At 58.0% G+C, this 17,901-nt stretch overlaps 1 protein-coding gene across 3 annotated transcripts in view; it reads right to left on the minus strand.

Moving 5' to 3' along the window:
- The window catches only part of NPLOC4 (NPL4 homolog, ubiquitin recognition factor), a 43,443-nt gene that overhangs the window by 4,665 nt on the left and 20,877 nt on the right, over nt 1-17,901 (minus strand). For 2 of the 3 annotated variants that reach the window (XM_016163681.2, XM_036222389.1), the window contains exons 12-16: nt 14,612-14,772; nt 5,804-5,875; nt 3,127-3,222; nt 1,958-2,074; nt 468-570 (exon numbers count right to left, since the gene is read on the minus strand). In XM_016163681.2, coding sequence (XP_016019167.2) covers nt 468-570; nt 1,958-2,074; nt 3,127-3,222; nt 5,804-5,875; nt 14,612-14,772 — 549 coding nt within the window. Of the gene's footprint in view, nt 1-2; nt 149-467; nt 571-1,957; nt 2,075-3,126; nt 3,223-5,803; nt 5,876-14,611; nt 14,773-17,901 lie in introns of those variants that run through there. The other variant, XM_036222388.1, reaches the window with a different exon arrangement.

The following is a 17,901-nucleotide window of genomic DNA, read 5'->3' on the forward strand; positions in this document are numbered from 1 at the left end:
GGAAACGAATAAACATTTCTAAATATGCATTTTCAAGGCTGCCTTAAAAGGGCGTCCCGGTGTTTCTCACGGCGAGGCGTGGAGGTGTAAGACCCCACACATTCTGTTCGGTGACTCCTCTCTCCTTGTCCCTCGGGACAGCTGCGGACTGGTGGGAACAGGGAAACGAAGACCCTGCGGCGACTCGGAGGCTTCCGCCCTCCCGGCACTTCCACGAAGGTGCCGCCTGCCCGTGTTTCCGATCGCTCCCAAGACGCGAGGCACTGGTGGAGCGCGCACGCGCGCGTCAACACCGTGCGGGCCCGGGGGTGCTGGCCCGTCTGCTGCGACGCCACGCCGCGCACCTGGGGTCAGGCGTCTGAGGCACAGACATTCTGGGCCCTGCAAGGCATATGACCAGCACCTGCACGCTGCAGATGGGAGCTCAGGGCGTGGCCCTAGGGACGGAGAGAGGGGCAACCACTTACTGCAGAGCTGCTCGATGGTGGCCCACTGCTCGGACTTCTTCCAGGTCTGCGCCAGCTCCTCGTTCCTGGTCCTCACGGCCTCCAGCAGCAAGCTGATACTGTCCTGCAGGAAGCCAGACCAGAAGGTTCTAACTGGCTTTGCCTGCAGTGGACAGACTCCTGATAACGGGCTTCCTCTTCCCCAACGACACACTTTAGAGAAAATTTATAAAACCTTGCAGGCTGTCACTATGAAAAGCAAAATGCCACACACTTCAGTCTATAAATACTGGTGCTAAACTGAGCTAAGGTTTAAATTCTCCCCAAGTAGCCCCAAGTTGGCTGTGGTGCCATCTCCGTCACCTAGATAAGAGAGGCTCTGGTCCTTCCTCCTTGGGGCTCAGACAGACCGACAGGGGCCTGCTGTGGTCACTCTGCCCTCTCCTCACGCTCTCCCCTCAGGCCCTTTTCCTCTTTGATCACGTCTTTGAAAACACACTAGCCAAGGCCTCGGGGGTCAAAGTGCAGAGAAGTTAAACAGTCTACAGAAGAGGCTTAGAAGCCGGCGGGGGGAGGTTGTGATGGGGACTGCACGGGACGTGGCTTAGTAGCCGGGAGGCCCGGTACAGAGCCTAGCCTCTCACGCCTGCCCCCCTGGACCCGCGGCGGCTGACCCTGGGGCCGGGGGTGCAACTCTCCGGGCTGAACAGGGAAGGTGAAGCCAGTGGCAAGTGTTAGGGTGCCTGCTGCGAGATAGCAGAAGCCAGGAGTTTCTGGACAAAAGAGCACCCGAGACGAAGCCAGCAGGACACGGGGAAAGCTACGGGCCCCCGGCTGGAGGCACGCTGGGGGGCACAGGGCCTCGCCACTATTCTGCCACCGCTGGGGGGACGTGCTGCGTCAGGGCTATCAGTGGCTCAGAAAGAAATGGTCCCTTTCTTGCTGGTGTCCCCTTGGGTCTCAGGAAGAAGGCCACAGAAAGGACACCCATGACATGGCACATGCAAGAGGCCGCTTGGCTGGACCCGCTGCCCCGCACCCCACCGATGGCAACTGCCGTCTGGCCCGCTCGCCCCCTTTCCCCTGCAGCGCGTCTTAAAATGCCGGCTCTGCGGCCAGCGGCTGTGCATGCGGGGCCTGGATGCAGGCCAGCCGTCTGGGCCAAGGTGGCAGAAGCTCACTCGAGGGGAAGGGCGACCTTGGCAAACAGGGGGGGCTGCGGTTCCAGAGCTGTAAGGTCAGGGTCTTCTGGTGGGAGCCCTGGGGCTCCGTGCCAGAGGACACAGAGGGCTGGCCTCCATCACGGGGGCAGCCACCCCGGAAGGCGTTTGGATGCAAACGCCACATCTTTCAACAAGCCCCTTGTGAGCAGCCGCTGCCCACAGGTCATGAGGGGGGACTTGGACCCAAGTCTCCGGGTTCCGAGGAAAACAAACACCTCTTTACAGCTGAACCCCACCTGGGGACCACCAAAGCGAGGTGCTTAGCGGGCGTGCAGACTCGGTCCATACCTGCAGAGGCATGACTTCATTGGTGACCAGAAACAGTAGGAGGTGGAAATCCGAGATGGTATCCAAAAATACGGCTGAGGTACTCTGGGACAAGTAGGTGGCCAAACTGTGGAAGTCCTGGCACGAGGGGCAGGGGGACAGGAGACAAACACGGTGTCCGGGTCAGTCCCCAGCCAGGGCCAGGGAGCCTTTCCTGAGACGTAACCGAACTCAGTTAGTGCTGATGGACAGCTCTCCCTCTCCTGTGACACTGATGGGGACCCAGGGACAAAGGAACATACAGTTGCAGAATCAGCTGCGGTCCTCTTTGTGGGCATGAGCTGCACGGCTGGGTAACCCTCGTGGGAAAAGGGGCCAACTGTGCAGCACGTGCCCCCAGCGACCAGCCTCCCCTCAGTGGGACCCGGGCAGGCACTGTCTGCCCAGCTGCGCTGCTGACCCAGGGGAGCAGGCACTGCGGAGGAGGGCGCGTGTGCACGTGGTGGGGGACACGGTGTAACATGATGACATCAGTGGGACCAAAAACAGGAGATCAGCAGTGCCACCCGGACAAGTGGCTCTGCGCCTCTACAAGCGCCCACGTCCCAGGCGGGTGGGCGGAGAGGGGACCAACGTTTCAGAGAGCTTTTGTGAACAAACCGGCGCCGTGAAAGAAATCTCATGACACGTTCTTTGACCGAGCCATTCTCTGCAGCGCCTGCACAGGTGAGACCATCGACGTGGGCACACAGGCAGGCAGGCGGTTCCGAGCCGGCCTGGCCCGCAGTGAGCGCGGGGGCCACGGCACGCAGGCCACACGCCCACATGCCGCCTGAGAAACGCAGCAACGAGGCAGGGCCCGAGCAAACAGCAGAGCGAGTCGGTCCCACAAAGAAAGGGTGCGTGTTAAGAAACAATGAAAAGCTGTAAAAGGGCACAAAGTGACACGTAAATTTTGGGGAAAAAAAAGGGAAGTCAACTAAGAATGAGCCTCGTGGCAAATCCTCAGGCCTGAACTGGTGGGGGTTCGCCCTGGCGGTCGCCCGTCACCAGCCGGTGTAGTGGAAAAAAGCCCCGCGGGGCTGGCAGCGGATGAACCCGGGCTGTCTGGGAGCTGAGTTGGGACCAGCAGCGCTGCGCCAGGTGGCGAGCAGAGCCCTGTGACTGCACTCCTGCGGCAGGGAGCTTACCTGCGTCTCACCCAGCACATCCCGGTTTTCAATAGGAAACGGATTTTGCGAAATAGAAAAGGTATAAACTGGATCCTTGGGGAAAGTTGTTGTGATCTAAGGAACAAAGAGATAAACCCATGACAAACGGTGCTGTGACCTGGGGTGTGTGCGACCCTCAAGAGCCTCAAGCCTCAAGTTCCTCACAGCTGCCAAAGGCCTAGCTATGCCACCTGAAGGGGAGATGTACCCGCGAGCACCGCCCACATGAAAATCAAAACCCGACTCTGGGAAGCAAACTAAGGACCCACTCTCATCATTTCTAAGGTGGTGCCACATGTGGGCGATCTGAGGCCCGCGCAGGCCTCTGACACACACCCTCAAGCCGCACCGGGACCACCCGAGGCGCAGCTCCCATGGGATGAGCCTGCCGCACGGCTGCTCTCTGCAGCTGTGGGTGGATCCCAGGGGGAACATGGGGACAGCGCGGAGGGGTGAGAAGGCGTCTCAGGAGCTGGCTGCCATCCTCGCGGGGCTGGAGGGCCGTGCGAAATCAGCCCGAGGGTCCCGAGAGGGGGGGGTGGGGCCCCGGACCTGGGGGCAGTGCCGTGGGCCGGGGAGCGTCCAGGGAGGCAGAAGGGAGGCCTTGGGGATGCAAGGCACGGCGCCCCACTCGCCCTGAAGATAGGAAGGGCCTGCGTCAGAAGGCCTCAGCCTTTCCTTTGGCTCGAACGTCCCTTCGTGACGACGGGACGTTCAACCGGGGGAAGCTCCAGGGACAGCAGTCAGCATGTGAGAACTGACACAGACAGCGTCCCGCTCCTCCCGGCAGAGGCCCCAACGGGCGCCCGGGGCAAGCTGTCGGCTCCCTTTCGGCGGAGCCTTTGCCTCTGCAGCCAGATGCCAGCGGCAGCAGACCATGCGCCCCAGATTCAGGGCAGCTCTTCTGGTTCCTCTGGGGTTATTTCTAAAGGATGAAAGCGTTCTGGTCTCTTTTCCACCTCGGGGAAGGCAGAGACTCGCAGTGACCGCGCCAGTGCCCTGAAGACTGAGCTGAGACCCACTGGTCTCTCACCACCAAGACCACGCGGCCTCGTGGAGACAGCTGTGGACGCAGCCACAGGGCCACTGCGTTCACCTGCAAAAAGAGATGACCGAGGCCGCGCCTCCTGAGGCTGCTTTGAGGACTGAATGCGCTCAGACACTTGAAGCCCCGGGCCGGGCTGCTGTCGTGACTTGGAGGACGGCGGAGGGCTGCCCATGCTGCTGAAGCAAAGGCCTGTGGACGGCCCCGCCCCTTCCTTTGGGGAGGCAAATGTGGCAGTGGACGGGCACCACGGAACACCTACTAGTAAGTGTGGAAATGAGTGCTTGTCAGGCCTGTAAGCGCCCTTTGGAGAGACCCAGGGGGAGGAGAGTCAGGGCGGCAGGTATCCTGGCCTGAGCTTAAACCCTCCCCTCTCCTCCCCAGCCCCTCTTGGGGTCGATGGGCTGGTGCGTGGACACGCCCAGAGCGCCTCCACAGGAGCCCAGGGGGATGCAGCTCATCCCTTTCCCTGCGTAAAACAGCCACCCGGTCACAAGGTTTGAGGACCAGATGGCCCTGGCCACGCCATGGGTCTGGGGCTGGGCAAGGAGCTGAGCACACTTGTCTGGGCACCTGCCATCAAGAGACTGCTCCAACTTCTTCCACAAGAACAGAGAGCTTGGGTATCGCAGGCTGGCATGTCCCGTTGTCAACCAGCAACGAATGAAACACTGCGCGAGGCAGGGACGGCTCCTGCATAAGAGGGGCAAGGGCCGCTGGGAGGGAGACCTCGGGGAGCCAGCCGTGACTCACGCCCGCGCCTAAGCACGTGCTCCCTCGGTCTGTTTCCGTCTGTTACACCCCAGGTAGTCTGAGACACGAATGCCTCCATGGCCAAGGTCACGAGCATGTTCCCGGGAGCTGTCCATGGCACGCAGCACGATGGGCTCAGTTCCCGGGGACCCGCTGCTCCACACGCAATGAGACTCTATGGCTTGCATCGCACGCCCGTCCCGCGTCCAAATGCAGCCTGAATAGACCCCCGCAGGCAGCCGCTAGGGAACGTGCGCTCCCGTCACCTCTGCCGACTGCTGCGAATGGGTCGGGCTTCCGTCCTGCAGCGCCCACGGCCTTGATCTGTGGCCACAGCCCCACGAGCAGAGCGTGCTGCCGGACAGGGGCCAAGACTCCAAGAAGGCCAGGTGCCTTCGCAGCTCCTGGAGTCCCCCGGGAAACCACACTGCCCCTCACTCAAGAAGAGTCATGCTGTGTCCCTCGGGGACCGACTGAGAGTGGCCCTCCATGAGCCCACGCTGTGGCACCTGAGCCCTGAGCCGGGCAGCGCCTGCACATGCTGCACAGGAGGCCACGCTGGGTCGCTGGCCTGCAAAGCCTACTCGGCCCGGTCAGTGACCCTTTGTTGCACCTCGGCTTGGGAGAAGTTAGCCCCTAAGTTGTTTTTAAGGGAAAAAAATCCTGAAACCAAGAAAAAACCCTTAAAGTTGTGAACTTTTCAAGGATGCCAGGAGACTGACGATTCCAACACCGCCGGGGCGCCTGTCCTGCGCCGGGCAGAGGGCGACTGTCCAGGGTGTACCACCCTCATGCAGCCCCGCCCAGCAACCCTGCCCAACGCAGCTGCTGGCAGCCGGGTGGCGGACAAGCACTCACGTCTATGATCAGGTACTCCACGGGCAGGGGCCGGGCCAGCTGGGTGATCTCGTTGCCGAACTTGTCTAGGTCCTGGAACAGGAAACAGAGGTGAGCGGCGTGGGGGAGGGGCGCTGCCCAGGGCCCGCTTCTCCTTCCACACGCTTGGCTCACTTTCCAAATTATTTCAACCCTTGTTGAAATGTATGACGAGCAAAAGGAGGGAGAACGTGCCTTTCTGCAACGGATCCACCGCCCACCGTTTCTCAGCGCACCTGTGATGGGAGTCTCCGCGGGGAGCGCGTGCTCCCGCCTCGCCTGGGTCCCGCCCACCCTCAGGTGACACCTGTGCCTGCTCCTCCACGAGCCTGCTCGGCCGCAGGTCTGAATGCGCATTCTTCACACGCTTACACCTCTGAAAACCCGTCTTCATGGAAACTTACTACTTGTACGTTACCGAGAAAACATGCACACAATGAGTGCACACACACACAAGTACGCAGACCCCTGCCACCAATCTGTCAAAGTCTAAACTTGTTTTGCTTTGTCAAATGTGTGGAACATAAAGTTTAATTATGGGGAAAAATGGCCAGCATATGTTCATTAATCATAAAATGACAATTAGATCTGATTTATGTCAAACATGCTGCGTTCAAACAGAGCTCTAGGAATAAATTCATAGCAACCGATGCTTTTCATTAACGATTCTGCAAGAGGGGGTCATATTCTCTATCTAAATCATTACTTAACATTATATAAATCATTCGCTGAGCCACACATAAATTATACATCCGTAACTCCCAATTACGGGGCCTTACATAAAAGTTTCCGTTTATTAAAGCTCTCAGACCCAAAGGGGTGCTGAGCAGACCCCCCACGCCCACCCCCGAGGCGAGGAGGGGGACGCAGGGGCACCCCAGCACAGCTGCACCTTCCTGGGGATGCCAGAGACCATGCTGTCTTTTGAGACAAACGTCACGGGCTGTTCCTAAGTCAGACCAAGTCCTCTGCCCTCACGAGGGGTCCAGAGGCCCCACCTGGCCTTGCTCCTTCTGTTCAGAAATGGCAACTTCTGGCTGCGGCACAGCTCGGTGTACTCACACCTTCCCGACATGCTCTCTGTTCACAACCGACAGAGCTGCCGACAAGAACGTGCCCTTTCCCCTTCCCAGAAAACGGTCCAAAGCCGTCTAACCAGCTGTCTACACGAGGGCGCGAAGCACCCCACACTAGGTGCCCTCCTGGGAACACACAGCTGTCTGTCTGTCTGCCTGCCCTCCTGTGAAGTGTAGGGGCTGCCGGTGCCTCCACGTGACAGCTGTGTCCTGTGCTCGTTTCTGCAGAGGTCAGGCCGGGCCCGGCCTTCTGTGGGGCAGCACAGACATGAGTCTGCTGAGTTGTCCCGGGCCCCGGAGGCCGCAGTTTCTCGAGGGAGGAGACGTGGTAGGAGATGGGACTGAATCCCATCAAACCAAATCACCATTTCCAGAAACACACGCTTGTCCATACAAGAAGCAACCTGCAACAACTCACTCGTAACTAGCCCATCTGGAATTCATCTTCCAATCTAATTAAGCTCTAAGAGGCAGAGGCACTTTCCCAGCACCTGTTCGCTTTAATCTCCCCCTCCGGGGAGTCTGCTTGTTAAATGCCCCTCTCTCGCTCTGTGTCCTGTTCTTCTCCCTCAGATTTAAAGGCCCAACTGTACCCTTCTGCTCCCCAAGAAGATAAAGGTGTTGCGGCCCCCCCTCGTCCCCAGGGCGAAAACAGGTAACTTCATCTCTCCCCCATGCCTCCAGTCCAGGGCGTTTGCCAGCCAACCCCAACGCAGTCCACATTTCGGAAGGCAATCACTTTTTCTGGGCGTCAGCAATGTCGGCGGGAACGTGCCGGGAGGCAGGCGTCTTCATTCTAAGCTTGGCAGCTGCCAAGGCGTCAGCAGCTCCGCTCCCACCTGGAGCAAGGTGCAGGCGTCAGCAGTCGAGGGCCCCACGCCCCCCCTCCCCACTCTGCAAAGCGCGGCGCCAGCGCCGTGACATCGAGACGTCCAGGACCTCCGTCTGTCCTTGTGCGGGGGAGGGCACGGGGGCACGGGGCACGCCGCCACGGCAACGGCGAGCTCCGCGGACCGGGCGGCGCCGCCTCGCTTCGCGCAAGCGAGTGAAATGCTGGCTACGGATGCTCCTCCTCTTTAAAGAGCTGGGGAGAAGGGTAACGAGCGCCACAACGGCTTCATCTGCTACTTCACAGGACAAAGCTCCTGAGAATTTCATAAAAAAGCCCCGTTTCAGAAACAGTCGGCAGGTAAGACCCACGGGGCGCCTGTTACCGCAAACAGGAGCAGCCGCCGACGTTTCGGAGGCGCCCGTGGTGCCCGGTCCCGGCTCGACACCGTGAGCGCACGACTGCCGGGAGCGCACGACCGCCGGGTCCCCCATGCGTGCTGAGGCCACAGAGGCAATTAGGACGAGTTAGGTCCCACGCTTGACGGCAGGAGGGGCCAGGGGCGGGTGAAAGACCTGGTCCACCCCGCAACGCGGGGCCTCAGCACACCCCGGCCACACGACTGCCCTCGTGGGGACCCTGTGGCCACAGGCCCCACCCTGACGCACACCGAGCAAGACTTGCCACCACCTCCAGCTCAAGGGAAAAAGCGAGGAGCAAGCTCAGAGCTTCTGGGTACCAGAGTGCCCTTCCTCTGGGCCGGGGTACTGTGCTAATGTGCTGTTCAGAATCTTCTCTTGTTGGCAGTTTCTTGATTGATCAATTTTCCTGAATAATGCTGTTATTCATAACCGATGTGATTAAAACATTTAAGAAGTTGAATAGTGCAGGGTCTTGCCCTAACCAAAACAAAAATGTATTATAGAGTTACAATAAATAAACAATGGGCAAACAGGTTAGAGATCTCAATGTCAAATTAAATCATAAAAGCACCAAAAGCAAACGTAGGTAAATATATACCTTTAGGGTGAAGAACTGCTTCCTAAATATGATAACAAAGGCAGAAATTATAATGAAAAAGGATCACTGTATTTATAAAATCAGAAAATATTTCAGCTTCTCTGTAAACAAAGAAAAGGAGAGCCGGGCATGGGTCTGTGACGTATGAAGACCTCACGTGAATGCAGGCGCGATGAACCACCTCGCCACCCCTTAAGCGCACGCGAGCAGGCCACGAAGAAAGCCAGTGCTCACGGAGGGCCTGCGCCGGCGGGGCCTGCGCCGGATGCCTGCGCATGCAGGCTGAGGCTGCTTTCCAGTGCAAACTGACCCTTTTGAGGGGAATTTGGGAAAATGCATAAAACCTCTGAAATCTGTTATCCATTAACAAAATAATTCTGGTTCTGGAAATCTGTTCCGAGCATTAGAGCACCTGCAAAGAGTGAACCATGGGACAGCGTACAGGGCACTGTGCGTGAGTGTCAGATGCTGGGACAGACCCGTGTGGCTGCGGGACGGGGTAGCCGATGTGATGGCCAAGCCCTCAGAGAGCCCCATCCCCGCCCCAGTCAGCTCCTCCTGACCTCGACGCCGCCCACCCTCGCCGCGCCAGCCCTCCGAGAGCAGGTTCCCTGGGTGTGCCCAACACCTTCGTCCTCTGAACAATCTCGGCTTCTCTCTACGTCTAGGACTTTGACTTGGGCCTTCTGTTCAGATGACCTTGAAAACAGCATTCTCTGTCCCTACCCCTTGACGGCCTTCCTGTCCCCTCCCCTCGACACATCAGCACCTGAACCCCACCACATACCCCCGCTGCTCCCACTCCGGACTCGCATGGTGTCCCGCTCCTGTCCCTATGCCATCCCGAAGCCACACCTGGGCCCCTTCCTGCGGCCCTGCAAGGCCTATGGGACCCTCGGCTCCGGCACACCCTCTGTCTCCAAGGGCCACGAGGAGCAGACACGGGCCACCTGGATCACTGGGCTCCCCGACTCTGCATCTTCTGCACACAGCTGAATCTTCCGCATCGGCGACCTGGCTCCCGCCCCTCACCAGCTTCGGCCGCTTCCTGCTGCGCCTCACACGGGACGCCAGGCCCACCTCACGCCTCTCCCGCTACCCCCTCCTGGTTCGGCCACCGGCATCTGATACTTGTGCCACTGCCTCCTGCCTCTGGACCACTCTTCACACACGCACTGGGGATGTTCCAGAACCACCTTCCATCTCTTTCTGGCTTCTTGCCATCCACCACATCATCATAAGCATACGCTTGACCAAGGCATGGAATTTGTGGCTCCTGGATGGGCTCCCTCCCTGCTGGCTAACTCACTCTTCAGGTCCCAGAGTGCCCTGTGGTACCAGACACCACACAGGGACACCTCGACTCAGGGAAAGACAGCCTAGGAAGAGGGGACAAAGGAGAGCCCACGTCAGACACGCAATCCATGCTTCCTGAACAACTCGCACTGGACACTGCGCACGGGTCGACGTCACGGCGTCCGTCTGCACAGGTCCTTCCTCGGCGTGCACATCCCAGGACAGACGGGCCCCCCTCAGCGGGCCATCAAGCTGCCACTCCTGCGTGGGAGTGTGGGTTAATGTGTGCACACACAGGTAGAAAGAGCTACACGTGTGTCGTTAAAGACACAAAAGATATACACAGGTACATTTTTAGTTTTACATAAGTTGTGCCCCATATCTTTAAGTAATTTTTAAATGCACGCCGTTAGTGACCGTAACCTCTCGCCGCAGAGATGCATTACGGCTTAATGCCCATCACTGGACTTGCAACCTGCTTGCGACGTCCGTTAGCACTGACGCTGCCACGACGAGCGCCTTCGACAAACGCTGCTGCACGTCCTGCCTGTGAGGTTAAAATCCGACCTTAAAGCCCTCAAAAAGCCTGAAAGGGTTACTCCAAGGCTTGCTTTCGCAGGCCTCTGCTCAAACTGGCATTTTACTGAAATGCAGGAGACACCAGCACCCCGAACCCTCCAGGGCCACAGAGAACCTGGCACAGTCGTGGTGAGCCGCCCAAAGAGGCAAGTGGGGCCACAGCCAAGGGCAAGAACCTCCCAGGTCTGGGATAAAAAGCAGATCTCCAGCCCCACCAAGGGCAGCACGAAACCAAAACCCACAGCAAACTCATAGTTGATGATGAAATCCCGAAAGCACTTCCATTACGATTAGAAAGAGAACAAAAGTGCTGGATGCCGAACGTCGCTCTGGCCGCCCTGGCCGGCACGACAAGCCGAAACGAGCTGGAAAGGAAAAGCAGGGCTCTCATTCCCGGGTGATCCGTCCATGGAGAAACCGCGAGAGCACATGCATGCGCATTCGTATGTAAATGAGAAGAACAGGTCACAAACAATAAAATCGCTCAATCCGAAAACGTACCAGTTTCAAACAGCTCCAGTTTGAAAACATAACTGTAAAAGGATGCCCGATAAACACGTGGAAACTATAAAACACCCAAAAGCAACTAACGCGTCACGGGCAAGCCCTCAACAGAGAAACCCCTAAGCTTCTGAGGGACTCTGCGGAACGCGGCGCAGGGCAGTGGCTCCCGTGCTCAGAGCCCGGACCCTGCGTAGAAAAGGCGCCGGAGGCCTGTGCGCCTCGGCGCGAGCTGCGAGCCAGTGCTCAAGTGCACACGGAGTAACCAGGCTCACGAACAGGTGGGGCTCCTGAGGAAAAGCGAGGTGGCCCTGCTCAAACAGAGGTGGCCCTGCTCAAACACCGCTTTTTAAAAGAAGGGCTGCGAGAAGCGTGCACGCAGCCCAAACGGCAGGCAGCGCGAGGCAGGGTGAGCGCCGCGGGCCTTCTGCGGGGCGCGGGTGCCCGCTGCCCTGCTGCGCGCCGCGTGCACGCCCACGGGCGGGCCATCTCACGACAGGAAACAGCTGAAAAATGGATCGCGACGAAATCTTTACGAGATACGTCTGGGAAGAAACTCATTCTGATGAAAATAAACTTCAACAAAATGTACAGGAGAATGAAAAACGTAACACCATACTGAAAAATCATCATGAAATTAAATTGATTTAAATGTCATACACCCAGAATACAATTTTTTGACAAAAATCATCACTATTGGCATGAATTATTTGCCATCATTTTCTTGATAAACACAGTGTCTAAATACACTTGCAATAACTGACAACCTCACTCCGCGGGGATACTCGCTCGTGCAAGAAAAACGTCAACGAAGGCATCTTGGCACCAAGGGGGGCCCTAACGCGGCACATCCATGTCAAGGCCACAGTGAGCCATTATAGAACACGCTCCCTTGGGAGTGAAAACGTCAGGAAAGGGTGTCGAGGCTGGGTGCCAAACTCGTCAACGAGACAATAAGAGGGAAGGCCTTGGGGCTGGTGTCAGGCATGGTATGAGACTCACTAAATAGAGTTTTCTTAATCCACCCTATCCTAGAATTTTCCATTGTCAGGCAACTAAAACATTCAAACTGACTATGGCAATTGCAAGTGTTTACAGGGCTGTGGGGCTCCTCGCAGCAGCTGCTGGCCGCCCAGGCTCTGCCGCCAGACCAGCCCCAGTGTCTCTCCCGTTCACTGGCTGAGCGACCCTCCGTGAGCCTCTATCTCCTCAACTGAAAAATGGGAAGGATGACAACAAGCACAAGGAACCCTCACCCCGTGGCTGCTGTGAAGATAAGAAATGCCTACGAAGTCCCCGGAAAGTACACGGCACGTTCGAAACCAGTAATGACAATTCCTGGAGGCGGGGCGGTGGGGGGGGGGGGTTCCTAATGTGACCTCTAGACAACCAGAGATATTTTACTAGAATGAGAGCGAGCTCTTTCTTAGCCAAGAAAGGACTACAAGGAAAGTTCCAGAACAGAAACATGAATGGGAACAATAAAGTATTTCAAACAAGGGAAAAAATGATGAAAAGGTATCTGGACTTCCCCTTCCTCCGAGGATACGACAGGTCATGGCGAGTCAGTGCTCCCACAAACAAGGAAAAAAACTACAAAGACTTCATTTTAAAATTTATTAGAAAACTGTGGAAGCAGCAAAGACTAATGAGGACTACACGGACCAAACTCCTGCCCTGGGCGTCTGCTGGCGCTGTCCGCCAGGCTGGTTCAGGGGAGCCTCTGAGAGGCAGAAACACCACGGCTGGGTGGGGTGGCTGCAGCTGGCTCCCCGCAAGGTACCGCTCAACTCGAGATGCACGAGAGGCTGAGTACCCATTGCCCCCGCAGTACTTAGGGAGAAGGGGCCCAGAAACCAAACAGGCAAGCAACAAAACCCCAGCAAGAGTGATCAGTGATGTGGGGACAGTGAGCCTGCCCCCGCCTGAGATGCTCCCCCACTCTGAGTGCACCAGAGGCTGAGAAATCAGGCTGTGCCCCAGGCAGAAGGCCCCTGCTGGGAACACTTTTTTTAATGGCTGTCACCTGCAGAGTTCTGAAACAAACCAGAAATGTTTCCCAGCCTACTCCCCAGGGCTGTGACTGTGATGACACCCCATGCCCGTGAGCGTGGCCCCTTCCGTGGCAAAGGGGATTGAGTGGGTGTAATTAAGGTTACTAACTAGCTGACCTGAAAATCGGGAGGTGACCTTGGGTGGCCTGGGGAGAGGCATCACACGGCAGGAAGCCCTTTCAAAGCGCTGCTGGCAGCAGCAGCAGAAGTCAGAGACAGATGCCCATGAGGGGCTCAGGGAACAGCAGCAAACTGCCACGCCGTGCGCCGCCACGGGGCCAGCCACCAAGGGGCTCCGTGGTGCCAACACCTCCACCCCGGATGACATCAGAGCCCCGACTGGACGACCTGGCGCCAAGAACGCAGCCGAGCTTCGCCCAGGCTCCTGAGCACGGGGCTGAGATAAGACACGGGTGTTGTTTTAGAGGACCTGGGGTTTGAGGCCACTTGGTGTGGCAACAATAGCAAATGAGCAAAACAGCCAAAAATTGACACCATCAACCTACGGTCCCAAGAAGCTCAACAAGCCGCAAACAGGGGGCGCGTGAGGAACACGACCAGCCACATCACGACTGAATGGCTAAAAACCAGCGACACAGAAGGGACAGCTCAGCCAGTGGGAGAGGACACGTCATGGACAGAAAAGCACCCGAGGGTGACAGCCGACTTCCCACGGGAAACAGAGCCAGGCAACAGTGGAGCAGACCTGTCAACCCAGAATCCTCTACAGCGAGAAGACTTTTCAAGAATGAAGACAAACTGCGCCTCCCACGGAAGCAGCCCTGCGCATCGGGAAGCTCCCAGCGTGCTCCGGGCAGCACTTGGCGCCACATGGAACCCCGAGTCTACCCGGAGTGGGGACCGGGCAGGTTCCTCGGTTGGGACCTGAGGACAATCTTGACCTGAGGGTGAGACCACGTCTCTGGTCCTGGCGGAAAGCACTGACCGCATAACACATGCAACCCATTCAGTGTTTTTCGATAAAGATACATTTTACGGCTTTCACGATAAACAGACTTCAGAACAGACAAGTGTCGCAAGTGTCAGCTGAAACTTCGGTGCCCCTCAGGCGAGCCTGTCGGCCACCAGAGCACCACTCCATCCCCCTGGGGAGGCCCCGACACCGCCCTCTTCGCATTCTCAGAACCTGGAACCGTCCGGGAGTCACGAGGGTCTGGCCTGGTCTTTCAGACCCCAACCCCGGGGCCTGCTATCTCCACTTCTGGGTCTCAGCACTAATACCACAGAAGCCTGACGAGCCAATGTCCACCCTGGAAATGCTAGGGAGCGCCTTCACCCGCAAGCGGGAACCTCAGCCGTGGCTGACCGACAACGGCCAATGTGGCCAGAAGGCTCCGGAACCAGTCCGGGCCCAGGTGGGCCAGGGTCCACACCGTCTCCACGTAGCTGACGCCTCCGCACCGCTGTATTTTACCTTATAAAACACATCGGGCACGTACTGCTCACTGCTGGACTCCTTGACGTAGCCGAGCTCAGGGGCGTCCTTGCAGGGCAGCAGGCACTCGTCACGGACCAGCGCCATGCACTGATTGGACACCTGGTACCCTTCGAAGTGGACCTGGTTGTCGGGGCCACCTGCAAGAGAGACACCTTCAGTGAGAATCCCCCAGAGGACACTCAGGACGAGTCTACATCTGTTCTCTTCCCCTCAGACCAAGAGAGCACACAAGCTCCGAGGAGCCCACCGTGACAACTCAGAAACGTCCAATGGCGGTTCCGAGGGGCTCGAGCCAGGATGCGGGTGCAGGGCGCCACTGCAGGGGCGTGTTCTCGCAGAATCGTCAACCGAGACAGGTTGACAATGCTCCCTGACATCCGCCCGAACTCTGCTCAGCACCACCCAGGACTGGGGTCCTTGGTCCCAATGACCCAGAGCCCTGTGCACCGGTGACCTTGTTTGAGTGCCCAAAGGAGACGGCAGTGGACCCACCTGGCAGCCGGGAGAGGCAGGGGCAGGAGGGAGAAGAGCGAGACAGGAGCTGTCCTCGGCGAGGACGCAGCGCTCGTACCGCACGCACAGCGGCCCCCGCCCCCCGTCCACTCACAGCTCTCCCAGCCCCACTCCACCCAATGACGGCTTCGCATGACGGCGCAGGCTGAGTGCAGAGCCGCTGAGGGACCGGCCCGGTCAAGATACACCAAGCGGGAGCGGGCTGGGACGAGACGCTGCGGTGGAGGCCAGCCCTGGGCCTCTGTGACCGGCCGCCGTCCACCACCGCTGACACGCGCGTCCAGAGTCCAGCTTACACTCGGTCAGCTCTAACATCTGCATTTTTATGGCTTTGGACAATTTTAGAAACCTTCAATGACTCTAGTTTCCTTGATGAAAAGAGAATAATTCACTGATCAGGGAACAAAATTTTTGTCCGTCTGCCTTTCAAACATTTACCAAAAACTAGACCTGATGGCCAAGCCATGAGAAAAAGTGAAAGACAGGGCGGAGGCTGCCTGAGGGGACTTTGGGGCCAGGGGCCTGCTGTCTGTTTGACTTCGCACACCAGGCCGACGGCAGCCGGCTTCCAAATGCCGAGTCAACTTTGGCTCCAAAGACCAAGTCCCGCACCTCTGTGGCCCACACTCTGGCCTAGGAGAGGTGGCCAGGCTTGGGCGATGAGCACCGATGGCCAGGGCCCTGCCCGTGGCCGCGTGGACACCGCAGGGTAGGGGGTGGGACGGAGCGGGCGCGGCCACCCTTGGTCTGTGCGTTGGCTGTTTAATCCGGGTGCTGAAACCTGCACTTGTTTTTAGATTAACCATTAAAGTGTGACAGGTTGTTAGAGAAAACTCTGACCTCAGAGAAGCAGAGGAAAATGGGACGCGGAACTGAAGGCTGTGAGGAAGAGCCAGCCCCTCCACGGGACAGGCCCCGAGGCAGACTCGCTGAGAGGCGAGGGGGCTGTACGCAGGGGGCTGTACGCAGCCTCGCGGAGATCGAGCGCTGGCCACGGTGCCTGGGAGGCTGGACGGCTTAGCGACCGCCCCTGTCCCCAGTCAGCCTGTCGGCAAGTCCAGACGAAGGACGGAAAGGGGCCATGACGGGAAGGACTCGGCTGCTACTGACCTGGAGGCACAGCCTCGGAAAGGGACTCCCGCAGGCCAGGGAAACGAATGTGCCACATGACGAAGACACGGGGACACTGGCGTCACGGCGGGAGTTTAAGCTCGAGCCCCGGGACACTCTCCTTCCACGGGAGCCTTCGGGCTCGCGTGAGCAGACCCGCGCGTCACGCCACCGTCTCTCCTCTCAAGGCCTCTGGCCGGAGGAGTTCCTGGCGGGGAGGGGCCCGCACACACGGGGCCTCTACACCCCAGCCTGGGCGTGCGGCTTCGGCATCAGCTGTGGCGACGGCCGAGAGCCCCGCGCCTGCAGAAGCACCACAAACCCCGTGATGCGACGGTCGGTCAGTCCCCTGGGAGACGGCCGCACGGACACACACGCTCACACATGCCGGCGCCTCCTTCCAGGCCCACCAGGGCCTAGGGGCTGGGCCCGGCATGGTGCACTGCAAACGGCTCCCTGCGGTGGGTGCCAGCAGGCCCCTGGCTGGGAACCACCGACGAGGAGCGCGCACTTCCTTTGGGGAAACAAGACCTGTGACTTTGGGACGACCACCCTTCCGATCGCTGGCCCAGGGAAACGAGTCAGAACACTGCAGCGTTGTGGAGGTGGACGACTCAGCACAGACACGAAGGACCCTAACAGCGGACCTTATACGCCATTTACTGTCCCCTAGTTCTAAACCCTTTCAGTCAAGTGCCACTTTCAGAGGCAAAAGTCCAGGGACAATCAGACAGTCTATATGTTTCAAACTCCCACAAGACGTGTGACTCTAACCGAAGGCCCAGGTGGCCCCCAAGTCAGAAACTGTTTATAATCCCCAAAACGTGCCTGTTCCTTTGGTCCAGCAAGTAATTCCCCACAGAAACAGTAATTAAAAGGGTCAGGTTACCACGAGAGCCGCGGAACCTAAAACAGCAGTTCCCACGAGGGCAGTTCTGGAAATCTGTGAAGCTGATTTTTGGTCGCTCAACAGTGACGGGAAGGTTTAGTGGGCCGGAGTCAAAGATGGCAGACGTCCCACTGAGTTCAGGAGAGTCCCACACAACGAAGAACTGTTCCACATCCCAAATGACCCTGAATGTCCCTTGCGCACTCGCGGAGACAAAAAACTCCTGTTTATGATGATCTGAGATGAGAACCAATGTAACTTACGTAAAATGCATCTATTTTCTGCTCCTGTCCTTGGCGTCCAGTCCCAGCCACTGTCCTGCTGGCCTGAACACTCCCATCAGGACAGACCCCGCCCGGTCTGCCCTGGAGAAAGGGCTCCATGCTGCAAAACTCCTGTCTCCTTTACGCCTAGTCGATACCCCACCCACTCCCTTGAGTGCTCGATCCATAACAATTTAGGTTGAGTAAATCGAATCCACACACTAACAAGCGAGAAAGATGGTGCTATTGCTGCCCACTCCTCAAAGCGCATTTATTTCAAAAACAAGGCGCCTGTCAATTTGAATGGGTCTTAAAGCAGTGAGTCCTAACAACTCAGGTGGCGTGAAGACATTCTCACGGTCCCCACGGCAGTGGGAGCAGGCCGACTGGGATTAATAGGGGATCTAGTTACTTACATGTTTGGGCTGTTTATAAGCTAGTGTTTGTTAAATTAAGGGGTGCTTCTTTAGACAGGACTCAGGGAAGGATGG

Source organism: Rousettus aegyptiacus, unplaced genomic scaffold (genome assembly GCF_014176215.1).
Source record: "Rousettus aegyptiacus isolate mRouAeg1 unplaced genomic scaffold, mRouAeg1.p scaffold_m13_p_6, whole genome shotgun sequence".
Lineage (NCBI taxonomy): Eukaryota > Metazoa > Chordata > Mammalia > Chiroptera > Pteropodidae > Rousettus > Rousettus aegyptiacus.